This window comes from Zootoca vivipara, chromosome 16 (assembly GCF_963506605.1).
Source record: "Zootoca vivipara chromosome 16, rZooViv1.1, whole genome shotgun sequence".
In the NCBI taxonomy this organism is placed as follows: Eukaryota; Metazoa; Chordata; class Lepidosauria; order Squamata; family Lacertidae; genus Zootoca; species Zootoca vivipara.
The window spans coordinates 2,201,556-2,215,467 of record NC_083291.1 but is presented as its reverse complement, the minus strand read 5'-3'; the positions used below and the strand labels follow the sequence as shown (position 1 = coordinate 2,215,467).

Here is a 13,912-nt window from a genome sequence, read left to right as displayed (position 1 = left end):
AATGTGTGTATGTGTGTTTTATGGTGTTCAGCATTCTTGTAACCAGAAACTTAACTCTTCAAATACATTTCTTTTTTAATTATCAGTTTAGCTGGAAAAGCAAGCATAGCTAATCATCTTTCATATTGTTTCTTCTTCTAACTTGTAATAATTGCTATATATTTGGCGCCCTTAAAAACAAGATTTGACTTTTCTGGAACGTTGTAGCTTACATTTGAAAGGCTTAATGGATGAATCAGAATAGACAATGCCTCCATATTGTTTGTGTGTTTGAAGACCAGCAACTCAAAAAGGCCCAGGCGTTCTATCTTTATCCAAGAGAATCTCCTTCCATTTCCACTGTGAGTGGCTTTGTGCTGCATGGAAAGAGATGTTTTGCAGAGAGTTGAAAAGATTTAGGAAAAGGTCAGTACAACTTTTCTGTCTCCCTTGACTGAAGCTCTGCTTTCGTTCTTTGCAGAGGCCTTTGACAACGAGTACAGAGCTGCTTATAAAACCCTTCCAGCCGAGGTGCTTGAAAAGATGCAGAAGATCGACGGCCCACCCAGTGTCAGCGTTGAGTGGTGCAGGAAATACTTTGGGGCGCCTGTCATATAAACTCCGCAAAGACAATGCCGCAAAGAGCAAAGGAAAGGGACAAAATGGTGAATGTGTTGATTTGGATTCAGCTATAGCTGTTGCGTCCAATTCAGGAATACATGCAGCACTCTCTTCTGTGTGACAGTCCGATGTCCATACCAGCCCCAAGAATTAAGTGCAAATATGCTAGTGCAAAGTCACTGGCATTTGAATTGGCAGTTTAACCTTCCTGTGCACATTTAGAATGACAACAGAGACTGGCGTTTTAATTGGCGTCTTACTTTTTAAAAATGGAAATGTTTTATTTGTCTTCTAGCCCAAGAGCACACTGATTTCTTTAAGAATGGATCCATCAGTTTAAAGAGAGATCTCTACTTGCTGCATGTATATGTACATTTTGTACATTTTGAATTGTGAATTGAAATTCTTTTCCCTTGGGTCAAAAGACCAAACTGTAGCTTTAGTTTAAATGCCCATCTTCTTCTCGGAAAACAATCACTGTCTTGGACTGTAGCAAGAATATAGCTTTGTAGCTATTGTAAAGCATAGTATCTTTCTTTTTTTTAATATAATAACTACTTTAAATAATTCTCAAACTGTACATACAATGTTCTCCTAACAATGATGGGTTTCTACCCTGAGTGGTTTTAAAGGCAGTGGACTCTCTATAAAGGAAAGTGGGAGTAAATTAATCTAGGGTACATATATGGGTGGGAAAAATTGACCACATATAGCATTTGTGTAAAAGAAAGTATATAATATGTATTTTGGGGGCAAAGCTTGAAGCTGTCAGGTGCCTCATTCCTCGCTCATCTTTTTAACCTGTGGGACATTTTCTTTGCACTGTCCAATTTAAATACTTCTATATTAAAATGTATTTATACTCACACACTTGAACATATATGTTTACCAGGAGTGTAAAGGCTAATTTTTAATCTTAACTTTTTTAAATATCTCTGGTTAACTACCAGTTTGTTGTTGTTGGGGGGGAATGCTTGCATTCACAGCTCTCTTTTGACAGTTGCATGAATGTTTTCTGAAACATTTAATGACAGTTCAGAGATGGCTATCCTTCTCCTCACTTCAGATCAAGATGACATGGTATCTGAACATCTCCATTAACTACTTTTTATGAAGCAAGTCCATTAAGAGGGATTGTGGATAATGACTAAAAAGTACACACGTATTCTTGATTTCTGCCCCTTGTAATTTTTCATACTGCGCTAGCGCTGAGCTAGAGCAGAGCATGGCAGGATTGTGACTCTTCCAGTAACAGCAAGAACTTTGCACTTGTCAGAATAGTTTGGCACTTTAGACTAGACTCTCTCTTAGTGTTCACACTAAACCACATTTCAAAATATATTGCTGGGAATGTTTTAAATGTGAAAGCCGTCCCTTGAAAGAGCACAGTAGGCAAATAAGTCTCCCTTATAATTTTCCTTCCCTGCTGCCACCACTATTTTTTTCTGAAATTGCAGGGGACTAGTATCTTAAGGTTGCTTGTAGGATGTCTGTTTTATCCCCTTTGTCCCTTTCCCCAATACAATGCATTTTTTTCATTTACAAATGATTATTATAAATAAAAACCCTTACAAAACACCTTTTATGGTATGTTAATGTTATGTATGAAATATTGCACTTGGAACTTTTCTTGTTTTGTTTATGCAGGCTATTTCTTACCATTTCAGTTTTGCCGTTTCTAAATTACATCTTACTGCAAATCAACAGGAACAATTTGCGCTATTTATACTATGCAGGAAAAAAATTCCCTAGCAGTAATTTTTGCTAGCAGTAATTCTTTTGCTGTAACAAAAAGCAAGTCACATTTTAAAACCTTTTTCTGTGTTTGAACTGTTGGCGCTGCACTTCTGCTTTAACGCAGAACAGAGGATAAGCACCAAAGACTTGAGTTCTTGCATTACTACTCCAGCAATGTGAGAAACCTAATTTCCTGAAAGCAGATGTTGGAATGAAGGCAGCAGACTCTTCCCATGTCGTCGAGCTGCTAATGTTACTCTAGCTAACCAGCATTGAAGTAACACAAATGCTAGCTTCAATTTAGTGCATTTAATGCTGTATTTTGGACCCATAACAAAGCTGCCGTGCTTTAAAAAAAAGTCACCTTTTTCCTTCCAACTGTCTTTAAATTCTGGGGCTGTGTGGTACAGTTATCTATAAATCTTATTTCACTGGGGCTAATGTCTAAGCTAATTTCTTTAATGCAAGCTATTAATTTGGCTTCCGATAACATGTTAATCGCAAGTGCACTTTAGAAAACCATCAAAGCAGCTGACAAAGAGGTAAAGATCAGTAACATCGTTGCTTAGGGAAAGAGCGCTATGTGTGGCAGCTTGAGCAATAAGGTAGTAGAAAGGATCTTCAGAAGTGCAAGGCTTTTGCAGAATTTATATCACTCACTGGCTGATCTTATGCAAGTTTACTGAGAAGCCCCATAGAGTTCAATGAAATTGACACCCCAAATAAGTTTGCCCAAGGAAAGCTAGTGCCATGTGTACAGTTTGGCTCTATGAAGTAACCATGCATAACTTTAACATGAGGTTGAATTTTAAGGGGGCAAATGTCTTGGAAGTAAATGGCTCAGCAGCTTATCGACTATACGTCATTACTGGGAGTTAATAGTAGCAAATTAATTATAGTGCAAACATCATGAAACCGCCGTTCAGTTAAAGTCTCTTTTATAGAATAACGAAAACTAACAGAATAACCACAAAGTTTACTTGTTTTTATATCCATTTTCCCCATCCTATTTTTTTTTTAAAAAAAATGGTGTACAGTATTTAGGTTATGGAAATAGTTGAACACTTACGACTTCAGGCATATTACTCATGAAGATAAAGGTACCTGTGACCATTAGGTCCAGTTGCAGACAACTTCTGGGTCATGTGGCCAGCTTGACTAAGCCACTTCTGGTGAACCAGAGCAGCGCACGGAAACGCTGTTTACCTTCCTGCCGGAGCAGTACCTATTTATCTGCTTGCACTTTGACGTGCTTTCAAACTGCTAGGTGGGCAGGAGCTGGGACTGAGCAACAGGAGCTCACCCTGTCGAAGGGGATTCGAACCGCCAAACTTCTGTCAGCAAGCCCTAGGCTCAGTGGTTTAGACCACAGCACCACCCGCGTCCCATATTACTCATAGGGCTAGTTATTTGTACTGACCAAACCAAGTAAAATGCCACGTACTCAGTATAAAATTAGGTCCTCTCTTTGTTAAAACTAGTATGGGATGTTTCTAAAACACTAAAAGCTTACACCTAGTTTGGGGAATTAAAGCAAGCCAGCCTACAACTTAAACTTTTGGATACTTTTAAGCTCCATTTTCCCCCCCAGCGCAAAAACCTGTGAAATGCAAAAAGATACCATGCTTTCCCACAACCTGTGGCAGCATAGAAGCTAAACATTACTTAGCTACGTTTGGAAACCTTTTTAAGGTCCCTTCTGTATTCTGGCGGTGACCATTATAGGTGCGTCCAGTTGGCTTGTAATCGCAGACACGTGGGGCCTGCAAGAGAGCAGAAGGGGGCCCTTATCCGTGCTCTGCCAATGCACAGAGGGGCCAGGAATAGAACCCTGCATGAAAGGGCCACCAGCTGCACCTAACTTTTATAGTGCTTTAGGGCATTCCCTACATTAAACTAGGAGAGTTGTTTGCTAGTTCTGATCCTATTCTGCCATGCAATCACTGTGCTGCATTTTAGGGAGTTGGCAAACAGACCTTAAAACACCTAGAATCCTGCAGAGGACAAGTATAAAAAGGGATTGTTTTGTCTTTAAAAGTGGCATGAGTTGCTTTGTGGTCAAATTTTATATTTTCATAATAAAGATGGGAAGGTTTCAATTACTAATACAATAATGTACTGGTTTCAGAATTTGAATGTCATCAATTCACTGTGCTTTGAGCTACCTGGTATCTTAATATTTTGTTAGTAAGTTTGTTTCTTATTGACTTTTGCATAGGTACCCTGGGTGATTTAGAAACCACTTGTTAAATGTTTTATCAAAAATAAAAGTGTACAAATGTCTGATATTAGTCTCTTGCACGTCTTTTGTTCTTAAGCAATGTTTTTCAAAGGCTCCAAAGCAGGAGAGGGCCAGTGGCTTTTAGTTCCAAAGTTCTGCCACAAGAAAGGCAGACAATAGAGAAAGATGAACAAACCAAGTGCCCAGTGAGGAAAGAGAGATGCCTCAAACAGCCATTTGTTTTGCACACCCATTGATTAATGTTAGTATTCCGTTACCACATTTAAACTTTAAATGGACATTTGTCTCTTTTTAAAAAATAGCGTGAACAGTTCCATCTCACCATAAAAGTTTTATTTAATGTTTTTAGGAACACAGTTCCTTCATTTACTTCTGGCTTGATTCGGATTTAGATGTGGAGGCTCTCAGAGAAGACAGTCTACGCCTCTTGGCTATTTGCTCTTGCCGTTTTTCCTTTGCCTCCTTAAAAAAAGGGGGGGGAGGGGAGAAGGTACCACATATCAGTACAAAACAGTGTTTCTGTGACAAAAAGACACAGCTGCATTCTGCAAAGTCCTTTCCAGGCATTCTCACGTGGGGCATGGAAACAAACATGCTAGTCCCACCATCCCTTGTCATTTGCCATGCTCCACAAGTTGGAGGGCAACTCTTTTCCAACATCAGGGAACCTCAACATGTGGAGGAGGGGCCTTCCTTCATAGGGGGGGAGGAAGTCACAAAAAGCAACTGCCTTCATCCCCTACAAGAGCCCCTCACACAATTACTAACCATGGTATCCGAAGGCCTGAAGGCTATTCTGTTCTATAAATGACGCTTCATACCCCTCCATCTCTGTTACTCCCTTCCCCAGCCAATACTGGCCCTGCTTTTCACCCTTTGTGGTGCCTCCTGCTTACCTGGATGAAAGGAAAAGGGGGGGGGGAGGCGTGCATTTGTAAGAAACTTGCTTTCTGTAGGCTGGCACCCGTCTCACATAAAAAAAAGCTACAGTAGTTTCTTACAGGCACACACAAACCCTCTATCATCCCATCCAGGTAAGCAGGAGGGAGGCATCATCATCATTCCACCTTGACCTCTGACCCCGCCCACCACTGGGATGTGGCCACTGCAAGACTGTCCAGAAAGGAATCCATGCATGGGCTGAAAGAAGTTCCTCACCCCTGGTTTAAATCAGCCAGTATAACATACTGTGCTCATGGGTGTAATCAAAAATAAATGTTGAATGTGCCCTGAGGATGGGGTGTACTCAGAATCCAGATAACTATGTGTTGTTAAAAGCCAGAAGCTGCACAGAACTAAGTATACCTTCATTCTTTTAGCCAGAAGCTTGGCATACTCTGCAGCTTCGTCCTTGTTCTTTTGGGTACGCTGCTTCTTCAGAGCAATACGCCTGCGCTTGTGTTGCAGGACCCTGGGAGTCACCAAGCGCTGAATCTTGGGTGCTTTGGTCCTGGGCTTCTTGCCTAAGAACAGACATGAGCATAGTTAACAAGGCGGCTGTTGTCAAGTCCAGAGCAGTGGTTCCCAACAGGTGGTCCGCGGACCTCCAGGGGTCCCCGAGCTATGCCAGAGGGGTCCGCAAGATGCTATTAGAATGAAAAAAAATATTAAATATATTTCGTATGATAACAGATTTTTTGTTTGGGCCGCTTCCTGCATGAGCAGAGTCTAGCGCAAAACTAGAATTAGATAGAGGCAGTAGTTCTGCTGTATGCCGTTAGGTGGCGCTTTACAAACACTACTGTTTTGCAAAGAGGCAGCGTGCGCATTCTACTAACGCTCACCTCCCCAAGATGCTTTGCGCGCGTCGGCTTCATTTGTGCGCTACTGCGCAGATACCCTGTCTTCTCCATTCCCCTCCCTCCTCCTTGGCGCGCGCTGCCTCTTTGCAAAACAGTAGTGTTTGTAAACAAAGCGTTGTTTTTCGCGGAAGCTACAGCTCGCGTAAATTAAAAATGGACCGTTGGTTAAAAAGTGGTTCGTTAAAACGACAAAGGCCTACAGATGAAGAGGAAGATAATGCATTTGATGTTCAAGCAAGTAAGTCAGTGACTCTCGAACCGATCTTGTCAGTGTCCATTGAACCTAAATCGTCGGCGTCCCTTGAACCTAACCCTTCCAAGATCAGTGTTAAGCTTACTGGAAAAATTAGATTAGGAATTAGGAATTAGATTTAGGATTAGGAATTAATGGGGGTCCTTGTCACAATAGCGGCTCGATGAGGGGTCCTCGAGAAAATTTTGTTGGGGACCCCTGGTCCAGAGCAAAGAATCTACAATTGCGGTTCAACATTTATTCTGCCCTATTCAGACTGGAATATATGCAACTGGTAATGTGCAAGGAAAAGCTGTGATCAGTTTGCACCTGCCCTTAAGAACACACATTTTCATCTGCACTGTGATAAAATACCTATAGCTTCACCTATGGCACAGGAAATGTACTGGGCAACGCACATCCCATTTTACTAATCCCACCCAAGGGGCGGCAGGCAGTGGTGTTCAGCATAGCTGCCAAGTTATCCCCTTTTTTAAGGGAAATTCCCTTATGCTGAATAGGCTTCCTCGTGAGAAAAGGGAAAACTTGGCAGCTATGGTGTTCAGATGTCCCAACACACTGAAAGAAAACAATGTGGGATGGGTGTACCATAAGGGTGAGACTGCGCCCTTCACAAACACATTTGACAAGCATGTGCCAGCGATCTGTATGCACATAGAGCTCCTCCACACTACCAAGGAGGGAGAAAGGACATCTCCTGGCCGGGCCGCACCAGGCCAGCATCCCCCTAATGAGTAGATCTACACGTGTACGTTGAGCCACATGCAGAACTCGTTCTAATATGCTCTAAATGGGAAGCTGGTGGAGTCGCCAAGTGCACCATCTGCAGCTACGTCCACATATAAATGTAAACAGACGTATACCAATATCAAAGCACTGTGGCTGAAATGGTCTTTTGACTGGACAGTCTGAAAGTTAAGCAGAATGGTAAATGTCCACCTAGTTCCAATTCCCCCCCCCCACCCTGCCTGGTTACATTTCTGTGAAAATTCCATGTCCAACAGGAATGACACTACAGCACCTGAATTCACAGCCAATCACTAGTTTTACCTGGTAGACCTGTCGCAACAAAAATACCGTATTTTTCCGTGTACTGTATTAGACGAGGTTTTTTGACTCAAAAATCACGTCAAAAAAACGGGGGTTGTCCAATACATGAATAGTGTGGAAGAAGGAAGTGGCGCGCCCGCCAGCCAGTTGGCATGAGCGCAACTTCCCCTGATGCTGCTCTACGCGGGAAATGATCTAGGGAGTGTTCCTGCCCACAGCTGCATGGGGGGAGAAGCTCAACAACTTTGGGCCATCTCCCCTCATTTTCTTAAAACTAAGTCTCCCAAAATAGGGGGGGGGTGTCTTATAAATGGAAAAGTACGGTAACCAAAACGTTATCTTCATTTCTCTTACCTTCCTTGTTCAATGGCTTTCTCACTACGTACTGACGGACGTCATCTTCTTTGGAGAGATTGAACAGCTTTCGGATCCTGCTCGCCCTCTTGGGACCAAGCCGGCGAGGCACAGTGGTGTCAGTCAGTCCAGGAATATCTTTCTCACCTGAAGTTGCCAGACCAGAAAGTTTATTCTTAGCAAGAGCTAGACTCAGAAGCCAAGCTGCCCGCCCCGCACACCTGAGACTCTGGCCTCCTATCCCTTTCAAATTCAAGCATCTCAAGATAATGCACGCGAAAACTTGAGCCACCCAGTCCTCATTAACTTCTGCTCTCTAGAACAGGCAATACTATGTATAGAATTTCCTACTGCCTAGTTTCCCTCCTTCAATTCACTGGTAGCAGCAACATCAAAAATTTCCATTCAGACCCAGAATCTGAGATCAGCCATCTTAATTCACTAAAAGCTGAGTATTTCCTAAAACCCCAACATCTAAGTGTAATCAGAGATTCAAAGATAGTTGTAAAACACTTATGACACCTTGAATTGTGCTCAGAGAGTAATCAGGTGCTCAGATTTATTCCTGGTGCTTGTTCAGAAAGACTGCTGCGCAGATTACAGCTGCTAAACAGCTACCAAGAGCAATTTCAGAAAAAGTATTATTGGTGGCAACCTTAAAGTTAGGCACGCTGAATCTGGAAGTGACTCAGAAACGTCATAAAGACTTCACTAAAAGGGTGGGACGGGGCGTTTGCAGGCTTTTTCAACGGGTTTCAATGATATGTGATTTCACCGATGTACACAGTGCCTCAGAATGTAACCCCTGTGTAAATTCCTGCTGGGAGGGCAGGAGTTTTTGAGCCTTCAATGTACAGCCCTATTTGCTGGTCATTACTATGTAGGGGGGTGGAAACCGTTACCTTTCTTTACAATGACCAAATTCAAGACGCTTAAATTGGCATCAACAATGCAACCCCGAACAGATTTGCGCTTCCTTTCTCCAGTCCTTCTAGGGCGGTAACATGAGTGGCCCTTGCTGAGAAGCAGGCGGACACGTCCGTGAGTCAGGACCCCCTGCTTCATGGGGAAGCCTTGCTTGTCATTGCCACCGCTGATGCGGACAACATAACCCTGAAACAAAGAGGAGGAGCTTAGACCTTTCTCTCAAGGGGGAACACTTTAAGAGAGCAAGTTCACTTTCTCATTCTTTTCTCTGTATACAGGTAACAGATGCCGCTACATATAAACTGAATTGCACTGGCAGAAACAACATTGCCTTTCTTCATTTTGAGCGTTAACAACTAGACCTGCTGGGATTGCCTGGCTTGACCAATATTCTAACCATGTTCCAGAACTTCTACAATGCTACCGGTATCATATTATGCCTACTGATCATGTTTCCTTAGCAATATTGTGGAATCTATCTTGAATGTAGAGGAAATGCCAAGTCCAGCGATTTAAAGCAAATTCACTTTATTTCTGACGCGCATTCTGTTTTCACATGGAATGTCTTCCCTATAAGTGCCCACATGCGACTATCTCCCAGTGCATCATGTCCTGCCCAGGCATTTAATCAGATCACTAAATTCCATTTCTAATACATGAACATGAAGCCCACAAACACATGGGGTCTATCAAAACAAATGCTGTTTTGATCTGATGGATTTCCACTAACATTCAATTCCACTAACGCAACCTCCCAACTTTTAGGGCAAATGGGAATACACATGCTCCCCACAGATGCTTCAATACTAAGATTGCTATGCATAAAGGAGAAGTGCTGTTGGATTCCCTGCTCTGCAGAAGTCAATTAAATTAGCACACTTGAACAGAAGTGAATTTACTCTCAAAGTCACAAACTCATTAAGTGCATTTACTCACAAATTTCAGGCAGTATCACATCACACCTCTGCCTAAGCCACTTTCCCTGGCAGCGTTCTGAACTCCAACCCACCGTCGCTTTGCTAACTCATGTATTTTCCAGATTCCCTGCCAACTCACCATCAACACACAGGTGAGAATGCAGGTTTTTGCATGCAGCTGTGTGCAAAGAGTTTGCTACTGCATGCAGAGATCTGTGGACTGGAGTAGCAATGGCACCACTAAGCAGCACAAATAAGTAAGCAGCAACTCTGAGCTCACTCTTTCTCAGACTGATGGGTAAACACAGATGCAGTCACAACCATGCATCCAAATCCATTTGGATAAGGCCCAAGCCTTCAGTGGTGGTAGAAGTTTTGCATTCATTCAAAGACTCCCAGGTTCAATCTCTGAGATCTGCAGGTAGCCTGTGAACAATTCATCCCCAAATAATGAAATTATTTTACAAAGTGTAACTCAGTAACTCCCCGAGTTCACATTCAATATGAATCCATGAGGGCCTCTGGACAAGACACCAGACAATAGGGTTGTCACCTGTCCTGTATAACACAGACTACATCCTGCATTTATAGTTCTATCCTGTATTTCAGGTCCTCTCTCTCTGCCAAATTAGGGATCCTCTCCAACTGCATGTGTTTGAAAGGGTGTGTATTTCAGCTCTGGGTAGCCCAGCACAAACAGATCTACAAATTCATGTGTATGTCTTTGTGCAACAGATTCCAGAGGGCCCACCCTGTTCGGCTGCAATAGATTGCGATGGATTAATCTGAAGTCACTTCAGCACCTGATTTTTAAAAAAAACAAAACACATCACCCTCCCAACTCTCACCCTGCCCTGTATTTTGCCAAAACAAAGGTGGCAACCTTACCACCCACCCACTCAAAAGGAAATGCTCCAACCATGGTGACTTTTCTCGGTAAGGGAATTATTCCAGCCCCCTGACCCTTTTGAATGCCCCTTTCTTTACCAATTGGCTTTAGCCACCACCTGGATTAGAAATGCCAAGAGCTTTTGTCTACGCTGCCTTGAAGAAGTCCAAGAACATGAGCAGCCTTCCTGGATCAGGCCAACCACCTGGTTCGACAGCACTCTGTTCTCACAGAGGCCAGGGGGACCTGCAGGCAGGCCCCGAGCACAGCAGCACCCAGAATCTGGCATTTGGCAAGAACCAAAGTGGCAACCGTGCCATACATAGACCCTAAATTTTCTCCCCGCTGCTGTTTTCTCAGCCCCATTTTGCCCACATCATAGCTGTCAACTTCTCCCCTTTTTAAAGGGAAATTCCCTTATGCTGATTAGGCTTCCTCGCGAGAAAAGGGAAAACTTGACAGCTATGGCCCACATGCAACAAGCCTCATGGAGCCAGCCTCACCTTCCACTCCTCGCCGAGAGCATCCGCGGAGACTTCCGTGGTCATGCGCTTCTCATAGAATGTGCGCAGCTTGCGCTCATCGTCCACTTCAATGAGTTTCTGGCAGCCGGTGGCTGGGAAGGAGATGTTCAGCTGCGGGGGGGAGAGAAGCCACACAGGGGTCTGCAAAGGGGCTCAAGGAGTTCCCCAGGGCTGCGTTGAGCCCCATCGTCCTCCACGAGGACTAGAAACGCTGCTTCCTTTAAGCCAGGCATGGCCAAACTCGGCCCTCCAGCTGTTTTGGGACTAAAACTCCCATCATCCCTAGCTAACAGGACCAGGGGTCAGGGATGATGGGAATTGTAGTCACAAAAACTGTGGGAGGGCCAAGGTTGGAAACCACGACGCACGGGGTGGGGGTCTGAAAGGTTAACAGGCGCTGCGGAATTCCCGCGAGATGACATCCCGCGCGAGAGCTCCTCTCCTGAGCGGGTAAAGGGAGGCCGGGGCCGCCGCCGCTTTCTCGCATCGGCCTCCATCCGCCGATGGGGCCGCGCTCCCTCGCCCGCCGCCTGCTCCGCCGCCTCCCGCCGGGGCCCCTCGACCCGCCGGGGCCTCTATTTCCCGGGGGCGGAGGCGGTTTGCGGCCCTTCTGTGCCCCGCAACACCTACCTTCATGGCGCCGGCACAGCTCGCCTCGGGTCCGCCACGGGAAAGAGGACGCGCTTCCGCTCGACCGGAAGTCACAGAGGCTCCCGCGCGGCATCTCGCGAGAGTTTAGAAGGGCCCGCCCCCTCTGGGCTCTGCGGGAGCTCCTGGGCGAGCCGATAGAGATAGGAAAAGGGTAGAGTGGGTCTTGCGAATGAAACTCTCTCAGCCAGAGGAAGCGAAGGAGACATAGAGGAATTTGGGACTGCTGCCTATTCTGAATGGGAATTGATGGGAACCACAGCATTCCCTCCAACGTTTCTCTGATGAAAATAAAGGTAAAGGACCCCTGACCAATAGATCCAGTCGTGGATGACTCTGGAGTTGCGGTGCACATCTCGTTTTACTGGCCAAGGGAGCCAAGGTTTTCCACAGACAGTTTTCCCAGGTCATGTGGCCAGCAGGACTAAGCTGCTTCTGGCGAACCAGAGCATCACACGGAAACGCCATTTACCTTCCCGCTGGAGTGGTACCTATTTATGTACTTGCACTTTGACGTGCTTTCGAACTGCTAGGTTGGCAGGAGCAGGGACCGAGCAATGGGAGCTCACCCCATTGCAGGGATTCGAACCGCCGACCTTCTGATCAGCAAGCCCTAGGCTCTGTGGTTTAGACCACAGCACCACCAACTGTGCCTAATCAACAGAGTATCCGCTTTCTTGCTTTGGGTACATGATCTACCGTAACTTTGCTAGGATGTGAGAAATTCTACCAGCTAGATAGAAATGACACAGTGAAACTATTAAATCATATTCATTACATTTCTATTCCATTCTTCCACCCCTTTTGTTTGCCCGGGGCAGCAAACAAAAAAGTTGAAAAACAATATGAAAATAAACATCTAAAAACATTAATAATACCTAAAACATTTGAGGACAGTTACATACTCTTATAGGTGTCAAGAACAAGTGTTCTTTGAACCATCAAATACCTGGGTGAATTTATACAAATCAGAAGATTTTATGCATAAGCACTAACCCTTTTTGAGATGGCGAAGAAATGCACATTTCAAAGATGCTGTTTTGAAAAGGCTTTCAAGTCAATTTACCCTGCAGAAATGGACTTTCCTGCTGGCTTATCTCCCTTGCCCAGTGGCAGAGCCTGTGGTTTGCATTCAAAAGTCCCAGGGTCAAATGCTGGCAACTCCTGATAAGGCTGGGAAATACTCCCGGAGGGCTGCTGCCGGTTGTCATGTTGACAATGCTGAGCTAGATTGATGCCAATGGTCTGCTTCTGTATAAGGCAGGCACCTTTTTCCTATGTTCCTAAAAGGAGCTTTTGAGGCTCATAATTGGCTCTTAACAATTGCAATGCTAGCAGAATGCTTTTCAGCACCAATGCATGGGAAGGTGTTTGGAGCATTGCTGAGTTGGTTGGAATCAGTGATAGAAACTCGAGATATATAAACTAGGACCAAATGGCTTCTTAAACCAATGTTACAGCCACTGTAACAGGATGCCTAGTTGCAATTTTTGGGCAAGATGGCTCTCAAGTCTTATTTTTCAAATGGTGGGCTGATTGAGATGGATTAACAGTTAAGCATCTGTCGAGTTCAGATGACAACCTCGAGCCAGGTTAAGAGAAAGGTAAAAGTTAAAGGACCCCTGGACGGTAAAGTCCAGTCAAGGGCGACTCTGGGGTTGCGGCACTCATCTCGCTTTCAGGCCGAGGGAGCTGCTGTTTGTTCACACACAGCTTTCCATCACACACAGCCCTTCCATCAGATGTCAAGGAAATAAGCAGTTATCCTAATTTTAAAAGACACCTGAAGGCAGCCCTGTTTAGGGAAGCTTTTAATATTTAATGCTGTAATGTGTTAATATTCAATTGGGAGCCGTCCAGGGTGGCTGGGGCGAATCAGCCAGATGGGCGGGGTATAAATAAAAAATTATTATTATTTCCAGGTCATGTGGCCAGCAGGACTAAACTGCTTCTGGCGCCACGGGACACT

At 44.5% G+C, this 13,912-nt stretch overlaps 2 protein-coding genes across 3 annotated transcripts in view; one reads left to right on the top strand and one right to left on the bottom strand.

Annotated features, from left to right (window-relative positions):
• Positions 1–4,623, top strand: part of DENND4C (DENN domain containing 4C) — an 84,891-nt gene extending 80,268 nt beyond the window's left edge. For both annotated transcript variants that reach the window (XM_035097102.2, XM_035097103.2), the window contains one exon: positions 461–4,623. In XM_035097102.2, coding sequence (XP_034952993.2) covers positions 461–597 — 137 coding nt within the window. In that variant the 3' untranslated portion in view covers positions 598–4,623. The remainder of the gene's footprint in view (positions 1–460) is intronic.
• A 267-nt stretch (positions 4,624–4,890) lies between these two features.
• Positions 4,891–12,027, bottom strand: RPS6 (ribosomal protein S6). The gene is made up of 6 exons (XM_035097101.2): positions 11,926–12,027; positions 11,275–11,406; positions 8,941–9,151; positions 8,039–8,185; positions 5,885–6,042; positions 4,891–5,041 (listed from the first exon to the last, which is right to left on the bottom strand). Exons 1-6 carry the CDS (start codon positions 11,929–11,931, stop codon positions 4,946–4,948), a joined length of 750 nt encoding a protein of 249 aa, XP_034952992.1. The 5' UTR covers positions 11,932–12,027; the 3' UTR covers positions 4,891–4,945.
• Between the last annotated feature and the right edge of the window lie 1,885 nt (positions 12,028–13,912).

Bases quoted from the DNA above. Each gene is read 5' to 3' on its own strand.
- RPS6 (XM_035097101.2), bottom strand. The intron at 9,152-11,274 runs GTGAGGCTGGCT...TCTTTGTTTCAG, and splicing joins CTCTCGGCGAGGAGTGGAAG to GGTTATGTTGTCCGCATCAG. The intron at 5,042-5,884 runs GTATACTTAGTT...CCTTTTTTTAAG, and splicing joins TTCTGGCTAAAAGAATGAAG to GAGGCAAAGGAAAAACGGCA.